Here is a 19,599-nt window from a genome sequence, read left to right as displayed (position 1 = left end):
GCACAGGACGTGCAGTGTTTTACCTCCTTTCTCTCTTCTTGAAAATGGAGTAACCCAGTCTTCAGAACACTTTTCTTAACTTTTACTGTACATTGAGTAAAGAGTGTTCTAGTGAAAACTGCTAACAGTATCTTCATAATAAAGAAACAGTGCCTCCTAGCTCAAATCCATGTTAAATCAATCACGTATTTTTCTGTTTGCAGGCAGCTTTAAGTCAGGGCAGTAGTTTGTCTCCCATAGTGATTCCAACACTGAAATAGTGGGAAAATATCCCTAAAGGGAGGAGGGTGGAAACTAATTTAGAAGTGTCACTTTAGAGCAATGTTTACAAAATGTTTTTCATCGTTTCAGCTCATTTATCCACGGTTAAGAGAATCTATGAAATCTGTGGAGAGAAATCTTCCACCACACACTTCCTGAAAATGGAATTCTAGACATGTCCTAGTTCCCTTTTAAGAGAAGAACTGGCATCCCTGACTACATGCAGTCTATCTTCAAAGTAAACATTTATTCAGAGGGATTTAACAAGAGCTCATCTATCCCATAAAAAGGATAAATAAAGAACTTAGTACTATTAAAATGTAGCATGCATAGGAGGGGGAAAAATGTAAAAAAGAAAAAACCACATTGTTCCCCTCAGTACTAGGAAAATGTGCCTGTTTCAAAAGGAAGTGTTAACCTATCTGCCCTAAAAAGCAGGGAAACAGTATCTCCAAGAAAACCTTAACATTCCAATACGAATACATTTGAATTATTGAAACAAAAAAGTACATTTTTAATATAAAATCACTATCAAGCACAGTGAGTTTCTACAAGTTATCCTAAGGCAGTGCGTGAATGCCAAGAAGTTGCAGCATTTGAACACTAGCAAGGAACATAACTGGAGGCTCTGATTTTTGATGAGTAGAAAGCAATGACATTTTGCTCTTCAAATGATAATATAGATCTGAAGAGCAAAAGTCAAGGTTAACAGCTTATTTATGAGTATATTTTAGAGCAAAGATGAGAGAAAGGTATTGTGGGAAAGACATTTTTGTTTGATTCTTAAATAGAACAGGCAAGTCAAGTACTCTGGATGCTTTATTGAAATAAGAAAAGCCAATATTGAGCGAGGTGAAAAAGTCTTCACATACGAAAAATAAGAGTTCTGAGTGAATAAACTAATTGGATATAAAGTGGTCCTGCAGAAATGAATTTAGCATTTCAAGACACTCCTCTCCCAACCTCCTTATAGACATTTAAAGGCCAATATGTATTAAATTTTACAAATCACAATAGAAAATTGCATTTTAAAAGAAATCTATTTCAAAGCAAAGCCACTTAAACATACTCTTCTGCTAAGTATTCCTATCATAAAAATAAATCTAAGAGACAAGTCTCCTCTTTCTTAGGTAAAGTTATTAAATACACTTGCTCTCTAAATAAAGCACTCTTAAAAGATCAGAATTTTTATTAAATCTATACTTTTCAGTTCACTGCACTGTTTCCCTTCTAAGCCTAGACAGACAGGCCTGCATCAACTTGGATCTTGGAAAAAAAAGATGCACTCCCTCACAACAGCAATTCAGGATTCATCAGGATGACATAAGCAGACTACTTCAAGCTGGAGGTGGGAGTAGATGACTTCTTGAGGTCCTTTCCAACCTTAGCTTTTCTATGATCCTATGACTACTAAAATAAGAATTCTGTCACATTTAAAGACACTTTATGAATTATTAAGAGGAGTTCAGTAGTCAGCATTCCATTTTTGTCTTTGCAGCTCTGCCTCTAACAACTCAACACTCCAGACAGTTTACTCAGCCTCACAAAGAATCAGGCTCAGCTGAACAACAGGCATTCCACTGCTTTCTCAGATACTACACAGATTCATTAGGTGTTTGAAAGGCACCACAGATATGCACTCAAATTCCAGGATCACAACACATTCCTAAGTTTAAGGAAACTTCATTTTCTCTGCATGTTAAGGGTGTGTGTTTAGTTTAAAGAACAAACAGAAGACCATGTTTAGCAGTGCCATCCAGATCAATGCAAAGTTGCAAACAATTAAAAACCAGTGAGTATCTTACCTTCAGTGCTGGTCCTTTTTCACTTGCTCTCTCACTGGCTCTCTTTCCTTCTAGCCCAAGCTGAACAAACAGTTCCAGCAAGTTCATCAGCAGTTCATCCACAAGGTGTTCTCCTTGAATATTAGCAGCAATGTTAGCGAGGGCATTAATGACTGCTAATGAGCAGTGTCTGAGAAGAAAGAACAGTTACCAATAAGCAATTCCTCAAAGTCTTACAATTTCAGCACTGTCTTCATAATCCTGATAGTAACTCTTGTAATAAGACCACTATTGTTCATTAGGGGTTTTTTTGAGGGGGGTTGTTTTTATGAATAGTAGCACATTGCTTTACTGATAGTTGAAATGCCAAAGTATCTAAGTGAAAAACTATTTGTAAACTTCCATTTATGGTGCTGGCCAAAAGGAAATTACTTTCCTGTAGCAGACATGGCTACAGACTGAAAGCAGCAATGAACTGTGTCTCTGGATTGGGAAAGCTCTTGAGCAGAAGAATCAGAACTAGTATCAATTGTTGAAGCTGAGGTTGCACTGGGTCAGGCAGCATGTTCAAACATACTGACACAAATACCCTCATTTACTCACATACTACATTAAAAGATACCCAGCCTCCCCCAACTATCAACAAGTAATAATCTTTAATTATAACAGGGACTAAAATGCATACTTACATATGAAAAACTAAGTGGTTAATGGTTTGCATTTAATCCCTAACAACTGCTGGGACACTGTTTAAAACAAACAAACCCAACAAACACAAAACCCTTCCTTAGGTTTTCCAGGCTAAGAGTTACTCTAGCTACAGATATCTTCATTCATCAAGTCTCATTTACAAATGTTAGCTCCTTACAGAGGAAGAAGACAAAAAAAATACCAGTACTTCCTGTACTGAAAAATATTTTTAGGAATCTCTACACTAGAAAGTGCTACTATTTTTAAACTTGCTCTTTAACATAAAAAAAGAACAGTACTGTTTATAATTTTGTTATAAAACTTATACAGGGAAAAAGTGAAAATGTATTACCCTGATTTTATTTTCATTACCCTTATGTAGCATAAAGGGTATTTGATATAGTATTCACACATTTAAGGGCCACAGCCAAGTGTTACCTATATCCATGATCCTTATAGTCTTTTGTGGCAGAGTAAACAACTGAGCTTGCTTTGACACTGATTTGCTGAAACAGATTCCACACCTCCTGGTAAATATATTGCTTTAAAAATAGAAAAAACAAACAAATCAGAATAAGTATAGCTTATTGAATACAATTTCTCTACATAACAACCCTGCAAAATACTCTAAGTATCACAAAGTTCTTCAGGTAGGTATCTAGTCATAGCTTGAGAAACAGTTCTCAATTTCTATGAAGCACATGGTGGAACTGCTTTCATTAGTGGTTTTAATTGCTCAATTTCACAAAATGTATTAAGTTCCTTAACTCCACCTTCCTGATGGAAAACTTTTTTCCAGACTTCTGAGTTCTGGCAATTAATTGCTCTCTCAGAGGCACAAACTCCATTCAGAAAGGGTAAGCCAGTTAATTCCTGTATGACTGAAGAAGCCAATCTATACTTTTAAATGTACAACCCCAAAAGATACTGAAAGTTTTTTACTGATATTAAAAAAAAGACACTGTGCTCCTATTCAGGATTTAGGCCATGTCTATAAACTTCTTAATAACTTTTCAAAACACTGAGTTTGGTGGTTTTTTATAGCTTGTTTTGTTGTGTTGGTTTTTTTTTAAAAAAACTACTCTTATTTTCTGTGGGGACTAATCTTCTTTGCAAGGACAGCACTTTACACATTACTAATTAATTAGCTTTTGTTTTCTGGTGTCACACAGACATGAAGATTGTACAAGCCCAAGCCTGTGGTGAAGAAAAGAACAACCTTAAAAACTTCTGCAAATGCAGTTTTTAAAATGTTTCCTTTTAACCAGAAGAAAGGAATCATGAACTGACTTTCTCTTGGCCCAATCTTTCCTTACATTTCCAGTGATAACCAAGCAGCCCAGCTGATCAATGATGAGCACATCAAGATGAGAAGGTGGCTGGCAAAACTTCTGCTGTAAGATCTGTAGGATGGGTTCCATCATTTTTGGGGTGTCCCTCAGTGCCACTGCAATGTGCCCTAGAGCACGAATGGTGTGGTCAGGAATCAGATGAGCTTCCCTGTTAGAAAAACACAGAAACCCAAAACTACTCATGTAACTGTTCAACAGTTATCAAGAGCTCTAAGCACGGTTACTTTTCATGTAAGAAACAGTTCATATATTAAATATAAACATCATGAAGAGCTTTAATATTGCCACTCTAGATACCCATCTACTCTCAACACTGACATTAGAGATATACTTGCACAAGATGATCTTCAAAATAAAAACCAAAAGATGCCCAGAAACACTATCCAAGAAACCCACACAAATTCATGAGCAAACTAATCTAGAAACAACAGGGAGAACTGGTAACAGTGAACTGTAAAACATTAAGACATGACAGTCAGACCAACTAAAGGACCTCTCCTTGGAGGTTTCTTGGCTGGCAAGTGTTTTAAAAGTGAGGCAAGTCAAACATCATAAGTGGCAAGCTGAGGCCAGCCATAAAAGATAGCTGAAGCCTGAAGGATAAAGCAGAGGAGTATCACTCAATCTAGGACTCAAAACTGGCTAATACTGACAAAGATTTGCTGACTCAATAAGAAAAAAATGAATCCATACCTCTAAGTATGAAAATAAGGGCTCAGCTTTGCAAAGATTTGCATGGGAAGATCTTGATTTCACATACAAGCTCACTAATCCCAGAGACACTTAATTCTAAAATAATGCTGCACATCCTCACATTAAGTGAAGGAAAAATTGTTTTGATGACTGACAACTTACTTATCACTCTCTTGAGAGATGTACAGACGGTTAGATAAACTGGCAAGAAAGGCTTCAACAATCACCGAGTCTATAGTCAAGCCAGCTTTCAAGCACCTGGAGTAACAAGGAACAGAAAACTTGCTAAAACAGCCACAGGAAAAAAAAAAGGCATTAATAAAACATTTCACTTTGTTACTGTAAATGCACACCAGGTATATGGGAAAAAACTTCATAGTGGAGGATAAGAACTGATTGACTAGGAAAGCTGCAGAAATATTTTTTTAAATGAGCAGAGTTTCTACTTCTGCTTCTCCAGCAACAATAAAGATGAGGATATGCAATTAGGTCAGGTCAAAATCCATTGCTTTAGAAACTTTGATCCCTTATCTCTTAGTCATCAACTATTTGCCCTTCCTCCAGCACCCTGTAGCTGTCTAGGAGGGAATAATCTTGACACTGCCCACATCTGAGAGCATAACAAACCTTCTGTTACAGGGAGGCTCACTCAATATGACAATCTAAACAGAAAGCAAAAACCCTGCTGAGTATCAAAACTGTGACTAGCAGGAATTACACGTGGGACACAAAACTAGGAAAATTGGCTTCATCAAGGCTCAAACCAGGACAAGATTGAATTATCTTACAATTAGGACACGAACAGAACCAAGAGACGCTTCTTTTTTTTTCTGAAAGAAAATTATGTCAGGATCAAAAAAGTCAAAAAGTTTTTACAGCAGCACAGAGCAGCACCTTTTGAACAGTCACAACACTTTTCTGCTAGGGAAATAAAACATGTGTTCCAGCATGGTGCAAGTGTCTCTCTTACCTGCAGATATTGTCTATGGCAATGTCACGCAGCTGCTCGTACATAGATGGTTGACTTTTCTTGCCAGGCATTACATTTAGAGTGGACTCTGAATGCTCGTTGGTTACACTGATTTTTATGTCATTACCACCTACCAAGAACACAGAAATCAGCACCATTTGAAATACCCTTTTCCCCAAGATCAGAGCACTCAGGCAGAAAAAGAAGTATCTAATAAGTGAGTGCAAACCAGTCTACTTTACATTTCACAGCTGAACTGAAGAACTTTGGAAGTGCATGTGTTGTCACTAGCTGTGCAAGACATTACTGCATTTAACTACTACTAAACACATATTCCTAAATGTAGTCACCTTTGGTTCTCTTTTTACCTGTTCTGTTATAGCATTAAAATACTGCTTCTACATTAGCAAGTGATTTAAATTGAACATTTTCTTTTTGGAAACTGTAACTTGGTATTTATTACAACTTAAGAAACAACAAAAACACTGCCAAATGTCATCAAGATGGTCATGGGGCTGGAGCACAGAACCTGTATGGAGAGTCTGAGCAACACAGCCTTGTTCAGCTGTGTTCAGAAGAGGCAGCTCTGGACAGACCTAATGGCTGCCAAAACAAAGTAGGTTACCAATTAGGTGGCTTTGTGAGGATGAGACACAACAGCCAGAGCTTAAAACACAGGAGATTCCAACTGGATATTAGATTTCCTCCCTCCACACATTATGAGGATAATTATGCATTGGCTCAGAGAGTAGAATCTCTGTCCTTGGAGATTTTTGAAGGCCCCTGTGGACAAAGCCACAAGCAAACTGCTCTGAATTGAATGCAGGAGGTTGACACACACAACACAACCTTCAATACCACCATGTCACACTGCAGTTGGTGATCCCACTCAGGACAAAAGTACTGGTGAGAAGACCATCCCTCTTCCAGCAGAATAGGCACAGCAATACTACTGCTAGGATAAAGTGTACTTCTAAATATACTGCTTGTCCTTAGATACACTTCTGCCAGAATTTGATTTGCATTCCTCCTCTCTACCTCCAAAAACATCACAAACACCTCCATTTCCCCCTACAGCACAAAATACCCAAAGGCATAAAAAAATCTATACAGGCTGGAAAACAACCACTAGCATATCCTCTGGAACACAGCCTTTTTTCCTTTACCTGTGTGATACTGGCTATGATACTTGTAAAGTTTCACAAGCACTGGGGAAGGTATCACAAGAAAGTCTCTCAAGGATGGATTGACAGAATGAACCACAACAGGGAACCTCTCACACAAACGGCCTAGTCCCTAAAAAAGAAAAAGAAACAACTTTCAAATACAACACCACAATTTTTATTTCAACAGTGAGCTTGCAACTACAGCTCAATACAAAATAAACCTAACCAAAACAAACCATACATAGTTCCAAGGGATTCCATTTTAATGGAAGATTTAGACATTTCAAGCTTCTAATTCTTTTGGGTTATCCCAGAGTGCATCACAGCAGCCAATCCTTGCAGCTCTCTTCCTGAATGATTTCACAGGAGTTACTTTAAATAAACTGCACTCTCTAAAAATAAAGTTACTGGACAAATTTCAACATTTAGCAAACCCTTTTAATTTACTATGTGGCGGAAAACAGCAGATTTGTAAAACTAGTAAGAAGACAAAAACTAGAATAATCAAGTCTTAGTCTTAAAACTCAGTGATCTGCCAGTCCCAGTATTCTAATTGTTTATGCAATGGTTTAAGAAACTAAATATTTTTGAAATTAAATACTGGTTAAAAAAAAAAATCTCATTAATATTATTCCACAAGAAGTAGTTGAGCTAAGAAAATTTGGAAAGCCCTGCTCTATTGCAGTTCTAGTTTCCACACCAGACCTCTAAAATACCAACACTTCACATCCCTGTAAAGTAACACAAACAGCAGATAAAAAGTGTTACTGTAGCAACCTGTAGAACTGTCTCTCGCTGATATAGTGATGTCAAAAACTGTAAAGACAGACCTGCAAACAGCAAATTAGCAGTGGCAAGTGAGCAATGATGACTTTGCTTGAGGTTTTAGACTGCAGCTTCTCTGATAACTTGATGCACAGGTTTTCTGCACCTTATACAAAAAATCCAACAGAAAAATTTATGTTCATCAGATTTGTTATTAGGCCACAGACAACCCAATGCTTACTGGAATTTCTAAAACAACATAAAAAATTTATCAGCTTTACTCTCCTCATACTACAATTCCTCACAAATTTAGTGCTGCCAAGTAATTTAACAACTTTTTGATGATTGTTTTACTCCTGTATTCTAACAGCAAAAAGTAGTCCACTTTATTTTATATTTCTCTAAGCAGCATCTATGCTCAGAGACCATGTAAGTACGTCTACAACTTAAAATAATAAAAAAGAGACAGACATTCCAGAGACTGAAAAGCATTTTTTACCTTGCTCATCTTTCACAGCCCACACCATGAGATCCACACAAGCAGCATTAGCCTGACAACGCAGTTTTAAAGGACTCAGCTCATGGTGCAGTCGATCCACATCATGAAGGATTTTCTGAAGCTCTGACTGACTGCTGTTGAATTGCTCTAGCACAAAATCATGGATTTCTTTCACAAATGAGTTTGGGAGGTCTAAAGAAATAAGCAGACAATTAAAATGCTATCTATTAAACCTTTTGTGGTGCTCAGAATATTTTTTTTTCCAATTCCATAGCACCTTTTTTTATATGAAATGTTTCAAAATACAAATTTTACAGAAGACATGGAGCTCCCAGGAAATGCAAACCCCTAGGTTGAAGCACCCAAAACAATGCTGACAACACTTTGGATCTTAAACATAATGAAGGAAAATTTAAATAAATACAAATACTATACCTTTCATATAGTATAATGTATCTCTCAGCATTTTAAACTGAGCTAGATAAAGAGGGTCACTGAATGTTTTATAATAGAGATCTGTATTAGCACCTGTCTGAAAGAGAAAAGAAGCAGATTCAAACATATATTTTCCATTTTATGGATAAATAAATCTTATTCAAGTCACTTAATTGTTTTCCTCCACAATATAAACAAGCATTTAAATTCTGAAGCAGAAGTAACCTCACAGCTTCTCTCCCTTTACTTTCATCAAAAGGAAAAACACAGCCATACAGTGCCTTAAATACAACTCACTCTTTAAAGAGCACATGTATGTTCTAAGAGTGTTGATTCAAAAGAAAAAAACAAAACCAGAGGATTGAAACCTCTCATTTTACAGAGGTAGCAAAAAGTGAAACTACGGAAGAATATGCCACCTCTGAGAGGGTCCAACTAACTCTATTAAACTTGTAGAAATGACAGCTGAAAGACCTGCAGTCACTTCCACACCAGAAAAACAACCAACACATTTTCTCTACATGAAAAAAAAGACAATGTTACTGTAACATGCAATAAATACCTTAATATACAGTAAACCACTTTTAGGCAACCAATGCTGCAATTTAGTAGGGTAACAGAGCTAAAATAAGAGAATAGTTAATTTAAAAGAATATTTCCTTTATACTACTGCAAAAGACTTCCCCTGTAACCTTTACACAGTCCAAGTCTAGATTTAAACCACTGAAAGAACAGTTCTAAAAGGAAATCAGTATTGCTTTGCAAATAGAAGGCACACCTTACATAGGCAAAAAGTTAATTTGCCAAGTATTAAGGAAAGAAAAAAGTATTCAAGTCATTAGAAAAGGTACTTAAAAACATACCTCTGCAACTTCAGCTAAAACTGCATCTAAAGTCTTTAGCAGAGAATCTCCAACGATCTGCTTTACCTAAGGAGGTTAAAATAAAAAAGGATATTTCCTGCTGGTGGCTCTAGATAGGAAGACAATACAATCTTGCCCATGCACAGAGAACACAAGTCACTTGATTGCAAAGTGTCAGGTGAAATTAAGGCTAAAAGAATTTCTGGCTGCAACAAGAACAAATATATTTGAGTGTGTATGTGCAGTTCTAAAATAGCTGGTGCTGGAAGCAGACAGAGCCAGTAGTTTCTCTCACCTGCATGAATTCCCATTAACAGGAAAAAGGTCTCACTCTCACAGCAAAAAAAAATATTCAAGATGTACATGATGTAAACTTATCTGATTTTCCAAATTCTTCATGTTTCATATGAGAGCTTTTTAGGAATACCATTGAAACATGATATTAAATGCCATAAAAATAACATTATACAAAGCTAGAAAGACAAACATCATAATTTTATTTGCAATTCTAAAAGCTTCAACATGAAGTGCATCTACTTCTAGCATGAATATCTGGAATGCAATCTCACTGCAGCCTTCACAAGAACCCATCACATACCATGTTCAACAGCTGACGGAGCATTTCTAGTGGGATGTTAAACTCTTTATTGTTAATGCCATTGAAGAGGGGAGAAACTGAAAAGCTGGAGCTGATTGTAGAGAAATAATAATCAGGATCCAGTGCACTCCCATCAGGAAGATATGAACCTAATCAGAAAAAAAAAGATAAATAAAAGTTAGGGGAGAGAGGGGATGCATAAGATTTGTTTTATAGTTAGGCACTGAAGAGTAATTTCCAATACAGGTACTATCACAAGCTACCATGAGGCACATTTCTGCTGATCTACTGGCAAATCAAGACAGAAAACTATGATTAAAAAATACATTTGTCCATGAGAAGTTTACAGTCACAATGGAAGAATTCATTTCACTGACTTGTGCTCATGTCAGAGGCACAGCTGACAAGAACTCTTCCCATACTACTGGGGTGCATTTACCTGAGGACATCTGTAAATGCCATTTTGTTCAAAGAGCACAGAGGTGCAAAGAACAGACTAAGTCAAAACTATCTTACAAGGCTTTCCCTGTCTTAAATCATATGAACACATGGCACAGCTTTGATCTTAAAGAAGGCACCAATTCACTACTGCAATTTGAAGGTAAAGAGAAATCAAATTATTTTACAGACTCAAAAACTATGTTAAGCTAACAACTTGCTAAGCCAAGCCTACAGCTTTTGGCACTGTTTTCACTTCAGAAATTACACTTCTACCATTTTTAAGAACTCAGCTGCCTGTGCTGCAATAATGTTCTTGTGATTAATAGGCTTTCAAGAAAAACTATTCATTGCCAACAACAAAGAAAAAGTGTTCAGGCCTTTTTTCTAAACCATCAGCCTTGCCTAGAATCAAAATAAGGTAATTACTCATCTTCTTCAGAAAGTAAGACTATCACAAACAATATTATTTGAAATAATACAAATACAAATCTGAAATATCTGGTAGAAGTTAGTATTGAAAGTAAAATCCTGATTAGAGTTGTAACTCTGCAAGAGACACAATTATTCCAAAATTATTACAAAGTTGTCCACTATCCACCTATAGTTTTAAGATTACTTTTGTTCTAATACCACGGCCTCTCTCTAACCTGCAGCCTTTTTTTATTCCAAAACACAAAGACCATAAAATTGAAGTACAGGCTGGTTCAGCAGGGTAGAGAGAAGACAACCAGGTCTCTTCCTACTTAGCAATTCAACAATGATACTTGAATTACTCTGCAATCCCATTATATGACTGAGGAAGATAAATGCCTCTACAAATAGCAACATGAAGAAAAATGAAAAGTGATGCAAAAGAAATCAATTTAAGCCAGGGCTTGAGAGAGGAGAATGACCCAGAAACAGAGAATGCCCAAAATATTAAAAACCTCAAAGGGCCAGACAAAACCAGACACCAAAACACCCCAGATACAGAGCTAGTCTTCCACTTGATTAATGAAAGGCAGCTTATTTTCAAGCCCTACTTTGACACAGAACTCACAGATAGAGCTCTACCAAAACCCAGTTAGTTAAGAGTTTGTATATTAATTCATTTTTACATTTTTACATTTTTAACGACACACTAATTAATACACGTTAGTGAGCACTTCACTCCTTTGTCATTTCTCACTTCAGCAAATTCCTAGGCCTTACACAATGACCCATATCACATTTACTTCAAATGAAGCAGCTGGTTTAGATTTATACAATGTGCCACAAAGGTCTCAGAATTCCAGACCCCGATCCCACTATTGATTTGTCTACTGAAGCACAATTTTAACACTGCTTTCTTAAAGTTACTTAGCCTAATCTCCTGAAATATTTCTGGTCTAGTTGATTTAAGCTCTTCAGTACTAGGCACAGCCTAGCAGTAGGGAAATCCTACCCCTCTCAGAGCCTGCCAGAAACAACAGAGCCTGGAAACTACTGGTGTTAAGAAACACTTCTTACTGTTTTTACAGCCCTAAATTTTTCAAAATCATAGCAGGCATGTGCCAGAGACTTACTAGGAGAATTCTAGAGGGCAGAAAACAGATTCAAAAGGATTTTGGCTTTCAGTTTTCTATAAATAGCAACAAAACCATTGAATCAAACAGTGTTTCTTTGCAAAATAATTTACCTTCAAAGTAATGAATTGCAGATCCTCCAGGAGAGCTGGGAGGAGGAATTCCACGTTCAGGACTAACCTGAAACATCACACAAAAGCTGTAATTTAAAAACTATTCATAAAGAACATTGAAAAATCTTCCAGGGAATGATTCATAGACTTCATTATAATAAAACAGAACTTCAAACAAAACTAACAGGAACTACGTATTGCCAGGCATAACAGCTAAATTCCAACCACAAATGGGAAGTTAAAAAGAGCTAGTTCAGTGCTTCTGACTACAGGGAAGAGATCAGTATGCTGACTCCTAAGCTGTATGAAACTATGCTAGTAACAATCTGTAGTTCCAAAACCGCCATCTGAATCTAGTCTTCCCCTGAGACAACAAAATTCCCAAATTTGCAGAAACACATTACAATGCTTATTCAAGAGAGTAACACAAGGAATGGGATTTGCAAATTGCTCCTTCTGAAAACTTATCAGTCCAGTTGTTAGTTTAACTGCCACTGACTGTTCTGTAGCTCAGAAATGACAAAGTTATTTTGAAACTTAGTCATGGAACCAGAATAAATATCTCTGTATTTGGTCAAACAGTGTGTAAAAACACTGCATATATCCAGGCTTAATGCTTCCTGAACTTCACCAAGAGCCTGAAATCATCTGAGCACTGACTCCAACACAAACCTGTGAGATGCTGGATACACTGCTAGCCTTTCTCTTGAGTGTTCCTTCTTGGCAAACAGTGAGTAGAGAACTCGGAAGAATTGATCGGAAATCATTGAAGGATCGGCGGCGAATTCCTTCAAGCTCCTCTGGAACTCTCAGGGAATGTGGAGGAATTTTTGGAAAAAGCTTTGAAAGGAGAGCCTCCTCTGAATTGCTGTAGCGACCAAAGGCTCGAGAAATGCCAATGAGACAGGGCACTGCATACTTGCACAAATACTCTGGAAAAGAAAAACATGTATAACAGTACATTAACAGTAACTTAGAACTTCCTCTTCACAGTTTTGCTACTTGACTAAACTATCTCAACTTAACGTGTTTTACAAAGACTTATTTGTGCAAGTAGAGGAAAACTCCTGATGGCATCACAATTTAAGACACTTCTGCTTCCGTATTTACCAGGCAGCAATAAACAGAATAAACATGTGCTAAGGAAAGTTGAAAGAAAAGGCTGCTCACATTTCAGGAGTGATCCTGATATTAATACAAGAGAAGTTCATAGGTGAGGAATTATGAATATAGCAATAAAAGTACCTTTATCGTGCATCTGTGGGGTCTGGCACATTCCCAACAGAAACTGCATGACTTGTAGGATTGCATCCAAAATCTAAAGCAATCGAGACAGACATACAAACAAACTTTCTGATAAAGAGATATCATTATCTTATACTAGATTACTACAACAAATGAAACTTGCAAATATTAACGCAAGTACCTCCCATAAATAAGGTTTTTGTAGTGCTAGGTAACTGGAAAAGTATACTGCTCTCATTCAGCTCACAGAGCTTCTTTTGTGAAGTCTGCAGTAAGTTGGTATGCACTCACAGAATAAAACTGCAACAGTCCTAATTTCAGTATCAAAACTTGAATTCTGAAACTCTAGGCTCAGCAACTGACACCTTCTAACACATGGAAGGAGCAGCAGACTTACAAATATCTTCTAGGTATCTGGACTACAAATAAACACAAGCAAAATAATGCAACAGTACACACATCAAAGCAATGAATCCCTTTGCAAGAAGGAAAGCAACTGTAGTGCACTTCCCTCTAGGTATTTGCCACTACTGCAGCACTGGAGAATTGGGTACTACCCCAGCACAACCTTCAGACAAACTCTACCTGCTCTCTGAGAGATGCATCCCTGTAAGCAACGTCTGACAGCAACGTTACCAAACAGAAGCTGAAGTTTTCTGCAACTGGAAGCAAGCCTGCAAAGTAACAAAGAGAATAAGCCACTGAAGTATTGCTGGGGAGAATCAACATAGAAAGAGGAAATAATAATAAAGCAAGAAGACACAAATTATGTTCATGTCATACAGTTCTGAGATAGACTGTAGAAAAATATTTTAGAAGTATACTTTAACCGTTAAAATTTCAGCATGAAATGTTAAAAGGTTACTTTTAATAACTAAAAATTGGTTCATGCTTTCAAGTACTTGAAAAAAATAAACTACATTTTGTATTACCCTTGTGAATTTAGTAAGAAAACACATTGAGCATAGAATCATTTGGGAAGTGCAATTTATGAAAAAGCAGTCAAGAATGCTGGAACTATTCAGCTTCTTCTTTGTTTCTAAAGAATATCAATATTAAAGGCTGTTGAGTCAGAAGCTAAGAACCTAGCAGGACCTATCACCTCCCCTTGCACCATGTCCTGAATAACCTTTATTTCTATTTCCTGACTGGTATTCCATCAGAAAGATCAAAAATCCAAACATCACCTCTGCCCTTCCGTGCGTTGCTTTCTTCTATCCACTGGACTTTGGGAAGACCTTTCAGCAGTCGGAGCAGGTAAGGAACCACATGATCTTTGTGCTAAAGAGGAAACCACTTTATTTAAAATGCAGAAGAAAAGCTGAACCATATAAACTTAATTTAGAAATATGGAAAGACTACAGCAATCACACACAGAACTCTCTTCTCGTGATTACTCCACAGGTTTATTGAATATTGCAAAATTTATCTCAACACAGGCAAACAAAAATAAACCAATTCAGTGTTTTAAGTCCAACCCTTTCATTGTAGGCAAGAGTTTGTTCTCTGCAGAAGTTGGGAGAAAAATGTTTCAGAACTGTAATTAACCCCAAACAACTTATTAATTTACACCAAAGTCACAAAATAATTTTAAGGCAGTTAGAAACCCAGCATGGCAGCCCCAGTTCAATCCATGTAATCCACCCCATGGCCTTATGCAAGTCACTTAGCACCTCTGTGGAACACTTGAGCCTCCTCATCTGCTAATCAAAGGACAGCACCTTCCTCACTGAGTTGGATTAATCAATACTAACAGCTGGCTTTGCAAACATCATCAAATGCTACCAAAGATGAATACAGCTGTCTTTTTAAAAATTCATCCTACACAAAAAAACCCCAAAAAACCAAACAAATAGGATGTTAAAAATACACATGGAAGCTACATCATAGGAGGAAGTACACATCCTACAAAATAGGAGGACATTTAGGCCTGATGCAAACCCTTCAAGCATGAAATTACTTGAAATGAGATCTCATGACTTTGGACCTAGGACTTGGTATATTCTTCCTTCCCTCTGCACAGAACAATACCCCACCCAGAGTTGGAAGGGAAGAGACCAGCTTGTCATGAACAGGCTAACAGACACAAAAGGGATGTTCTTACAATACAGCCTATGTGCACTGTTTGTCTGTCTATCCTGGCTAGTGCCAGGCATGAAAAGGACTATTATCAACCTGACATACAAAAGAACAGCAGAATATACCTGTCACTTAGAAGCATGTGGGGAAGAATACACAATGATACACCTGGTTTGAGTAAATACTCCTGAAAAAGCCTTTCTTTTCTCTTCTTAAGCTATGATGACAAAAACACCTGTCAGCAGTTTGGCTGTGGCAGTGCCATGACTTCTGTCACACTCATCAGTAATATCCTTGTTTCCTTGTTCTCTCCTGCCTTCGCCCATTTGTTATCTCTGATCTTTCAATTTACTTTTATGAAGATGAAACACCAACTTTTCATTCACTGATCAACTAAACATGAATTAATAAAAAATATTGCAAGTTAAAAAGAGTTAGCCTAAATGGGAAAAATACCTGGAGGTCAGATTCAATCAGAAAGATTCCCAAGGCAATAACAGCATCTCTGCGTCGTTCATCTAACTGGAAGATTCCATGAAAATCGACTGGACACATACAGAGCAGTTTTTGTACCTGAAAAACAGTGGAGGGAAAGAACATTGGAACAAGATCAGAAGTGTCAAAACAATCCAAGGGAACAGCAGTACACATTAAAACTGTCTTTCAAAAATCCACCAGCAGACCTCATGGAAGCAATGCAAATAGCTCCCAGCTTCTCTTTTATGGAGCAGATCTATCTGCCACGTCCATGCCCTAGAGCCCACCAAGCCACAGGCCTGGGTTGCACCAAGACATTTGCAAATGCTTTCACAGCAGAGAAAAGAAATGACAGGCTGTAGTTTTCAAGACTCATCCAGACATCCTGTGTTTGGACAGTGGACCTTCCATCTTTTGGAAGACAGATGGTCACATTACCCTCCTTTAGTCATCATTCTTAACGAGAGCATCTAAGGGCTAGGAAAGAGTGATGAATGACAAAAACTAGTAAAAGACAGAAAAATCTCAAGTACATGTCAAACATTTTTACCACAACATGGGTCAATTTAAAAGTTTTTCTTCAACACTTGATCAAGCTGTTTGTTTTCATATCTCAAGAGAATTTCTGAAACTTTTCAGAACATCACATTTACAGACCTCACTCCCACATCCCCAGTACCACAAAGCCTTCCTTCCACTAATTAATTGGGCATTTTGGATGTGCAAGAAATATGCAGCAGGCACATATATCATATCTACTCAATTCCTGTAATCAAAAGCCAGGTGGATAGAGCTTTGGTCACAGCTGCACCAATGCCTTCTTCACACACTACACCAAACTGTCACCCAGCTGAGTATGAATTTTACTTAAATCCTTTTCACAGATTAAGTTTCCAGAACTACTGCTTTCTCACTACTTACCTATTCACTTCATACCCAGCAAACACACATCTAAAGAATACCTCCAATCTCCCAAATACTTTGTTTTCCTATGGAACTGGTGAGAAAGGGAAAATGCAACAAGTATATTATCCTTTTATAAATTCCCTTGAATAAATATTACCTTAAAAGGACTGTAATAATAAATACCTATGTTTGAATGTCAAGTTACTTTAAACACCTTGCCTTGAAACTTCTAAACCATGGAACTGTTTCCCTAGAGGATTAGAAGAATTTACTGGATGCTCAGTGGAATTTAAGATGCTGGTCCTTAAACTGCCAGACCTCTTAATTACAAGACCTGTAACACGACACCAATAATCCTCTTGCTCAATAAAAGAAGGAAATACCAACTTTGGAAAATAACATCTGATACACGTGTCCCATATCAGGTTCATATTTGCAATAACATGACTGAATAACTTCAGCTGGATATGATGTGTTAATATTGTCAGAGACTGTTTGGTGACCTGCAAGGGTCATGCAACCACTACATCCCTTGTTGTAGCTCAAACTGAAGACAGAGTCTTATGGTAGAAAAGCAAGAACAGTGCAAGCAGGACAGCAGGTTTTCTCTCCCCCTCCTCCCCAGTCCTCTCCATCTTGTCTCCCTGGGTACATTCCCAGCAGCTGCTCTGTGCATGCGCTGACCACCAGGCTCCCTTTGGAAGAAGCGCCCTCCCTAGCCCTGTTACAGAAGTCTCTGGGCCTGACTGAGCAGCTGTGGACCCCATAACCCTCCAGAACTGTGAGCTGCTCAAGTGCAGAAGCTCAACTGTATGTTGCCACCCCAAGGGTAGTCTCTGGGAAACAGGACTTTCTAAAAGGGATGAAAACACCACTCATTTGTCAACCCATCCACCCATGGACCAGGACCTGAGGCTGGCAGAGCTGGACAACATGCTGAAAAAGACCTTGCTGGAATGAAGGATGTTGATATATCTGTTCTATCTCCTCATCTATCTTTCCATCTTTCCTTTCTTCTCCTTTCCTCCTACAAGTTAAAGGGTTACAAACTCCTAGCCGTTTTCCCTAGTGCGATCCATTCACTGGTTACAGGAGTAGCCATTGGGAGCCAACAACTTCTTTCACTGCCCCTGAGATGACACTCACACGCTTTTGAGGTATAAAAAAAATTTGCCTCTCTCAAAACCCACCAAGTGGAACAAAACAAATAATCATTTAGCTCCTCGTGGATATCCCTGCATATTAGCGAACCAACTGCAAGGCTTACAAAAATTGTTCTCAGTTGGCTGTCAGACCAACAGCAGATTTCCAGAACAAGAATTAAGAAGCGAAGGCTGCAACTGCTGGCCAAGAACAAGCAACATAGTTTTCATCAGCACAGAGCTGTTCTTTTCAGCAATTTAGTCATGTTTCAGTATTGCCCGAGGCAATTTAGAAGGGTAAATCACTTCAAACTCAGAAGAGCCAAGTCCTGAAACATGAGGCTCCCATCACTCCTCCACGCAGCAAGACACTCAAGAACAACTGTTGCCTCACCCCAGCAGTGAAGACACAGGAGGGGACCTACCCAGACACAACCCTGTCAGGTTTTACATTCAGTAGAGCTTTATCTCGACCAGGCAGATTTTACCATAAGCTGACTGCACTGCTTGGATTTAACCAACTATATGGAATAAAGCAACCAGCCCTAATTGAGCGAGACTAATTACGCCTACAAGACCATGCTGCACAAGCTGCAGGGATGCAGAGCAGCTGTGAGGACCCATGTGGCTCCTGAGGCCTTGGGGGCTGCTCAAAGGACACCAACAGTGATATTTGTGGGTCAGGATGGGCCGTGGGAGCAACCTGTGGGCCCAGCAGTCCCCACACACGGGCAGGGCTGGTGTGGCAGAGCCCACTTCCACGGGATATTCCCCCCGAGGAGGGCAGCATCTTCCTGGGCACGGGCAAGCAAACCAGGCCCGGCTTCAGCCCTGCGAGGCCACACCACAAACACACCTGCAGGCACACCGCCTGGCTCCCATTCGCTCCCCACGCGTGTCACAGGTCCCCACGCATGACAAACACAAGCGAGGCAGCCAGAACACTCCCACCTCACACACGGTCACGACTCGCCACCCCCTTCACATATGCGGCACAACTATTCTCCACAAGGAGGGCCCCGTGCTCCCACCACGGCACCCACGACGCCGGCCCTGCCCCACAGACTCGCGTGACACCCACCCGCGCCCACCCACGAGCCACATACGCGCTGCTCCCCTACGTGACAACACCCGAGCCCCCACAGACGCAGCCTCCACACCAGAGGGTCCCTCAGAACCGCCCCCGCAGACGCACCCCCACGCGGGACACTCGGGCAGCCCCCACAGAGGCCGCGCGGGCCGCCCCTCACCTTCTCCAGCGGCGCCGGGCTCTGCACCGCCAGGGACCGCGCCAGGGACAGCACCGTGTTGAAGTAGAAGCCGCGCGCGGTGCCCGCGCCGCTCCCCCGCCCCGCGCCCCCGGAGGGAGCCGCCGCAGCCGCCGCAGCCGCTGTGGTTGTCGCCGCCGCCGCGGCCGTTGCGGCCGTTGCAGCCGCCGCCGCGGCCGCCGCCACCGCCGTGGCCGCCATGTTGTCAGGGGGCTGAAGGGGCCGCCCGCCCGCCCGCCCGCTCCACCCACTCTCGCGAGACCATCCACCTCCCGCGGGACAACGGAGCGCCAATCACAGCGCAAAGA

The 19,599-nt window shown here is 39.5% G+C and overlaps 1 protein-coding gene across 1 annotated transcript in view; it reads right to left on the bottom strand.

Annotated features, from left to right (window-relative positions):
- PI4KA (phosphatidylinositol 4-kinase alpha) overlaps window positions 1-19,492 on the bottom strand; it is a 60,049-nt gene extending 40,557 nt beyond the window's left edge. Inside the window, exons 1-18 of the mRNA XM_051634404.1 lie at window positions 19,274-19,492; window positions 15,955-16,071; window positions 14,607-14,700; window positions 14,005-14,093; window positions 13,420-13,492; window positions 12,847-13,106; window positions 12,175-12,241; window positions 10,077-10,225; window positions 9,479-9,544; window positions 8,616-8,712; window positions 8,181-8,372; window positions 7,747-7,847; window positions 6,917-7,046; window positions 5,751-5,880; window positions 4,943-5,038; window positions 4,052-4,235; window positions 3,174-3,277; window positions 2,067-2,235 (exon numbers count right to left, since the gene is read on the bottom strand). Coding sequence (XP_051490364.1) covers window positions 2,067-2,235; window positions 3,174-3,277; window positions 4,052-4,235; window positions 4,943-5,038; window positions 5,751-5,880; window positions 6,917-7,046; window positions 7,747-7,847; window positions 8,181-8,372; window positions 8,616-8,712; window positions 9,479-9,544; window positions 10,077-10,225; window positions 12,175-12,241; window positions 12,847-13,106; window positions 13,420-13,492; window positions 14,005-14,093; window positions 14,607-14,700; window positions 15,955-16,071; window positions 19,274-19,492 — 2,337 coding nt within the window. The remainder of the gene's footprint in view (window positions 1-2,066; window positions 2,236-3,173; window positions 3,278-4,051; window positions 4,236-4,942; window positions 5,039-5,750; window positions 5,881-6,916; window positions 7,047-7,746; window positions 7,848-8,180; window positions 8,373-8,615; window positions 8,713-9,478; window positions 9,545-10,076; window positions 10,226-12,174; window positions 12,242-12,846; window positions 13,107-13,419; window positions 13,493-14,004; window positions 14,094-14,606; window positions 14,701-15,954; window positions 16,072-19,273) is intronic.
- Window positions 19,493-19,599: the final 107 nt, after the last annotated feature.

Source organism: Apus apus, chromosome 16, assembly GCF_020740795.1.
Source record: "Apus apus isolate bApuApu2 chromosome 16, bApuApu2.pri.cur, whole genome shotgun sequence".
NCBI lineage: Eukaryota > Metazoa > Chordata > Aves > Apodiformes > Apodidae > Apus > Apus apus.
The sequence above is the reverse complement of the archived record's forward strand: the minus strand, read 5'-3'. Positions and strand labels throughout refer to the sequence as shown.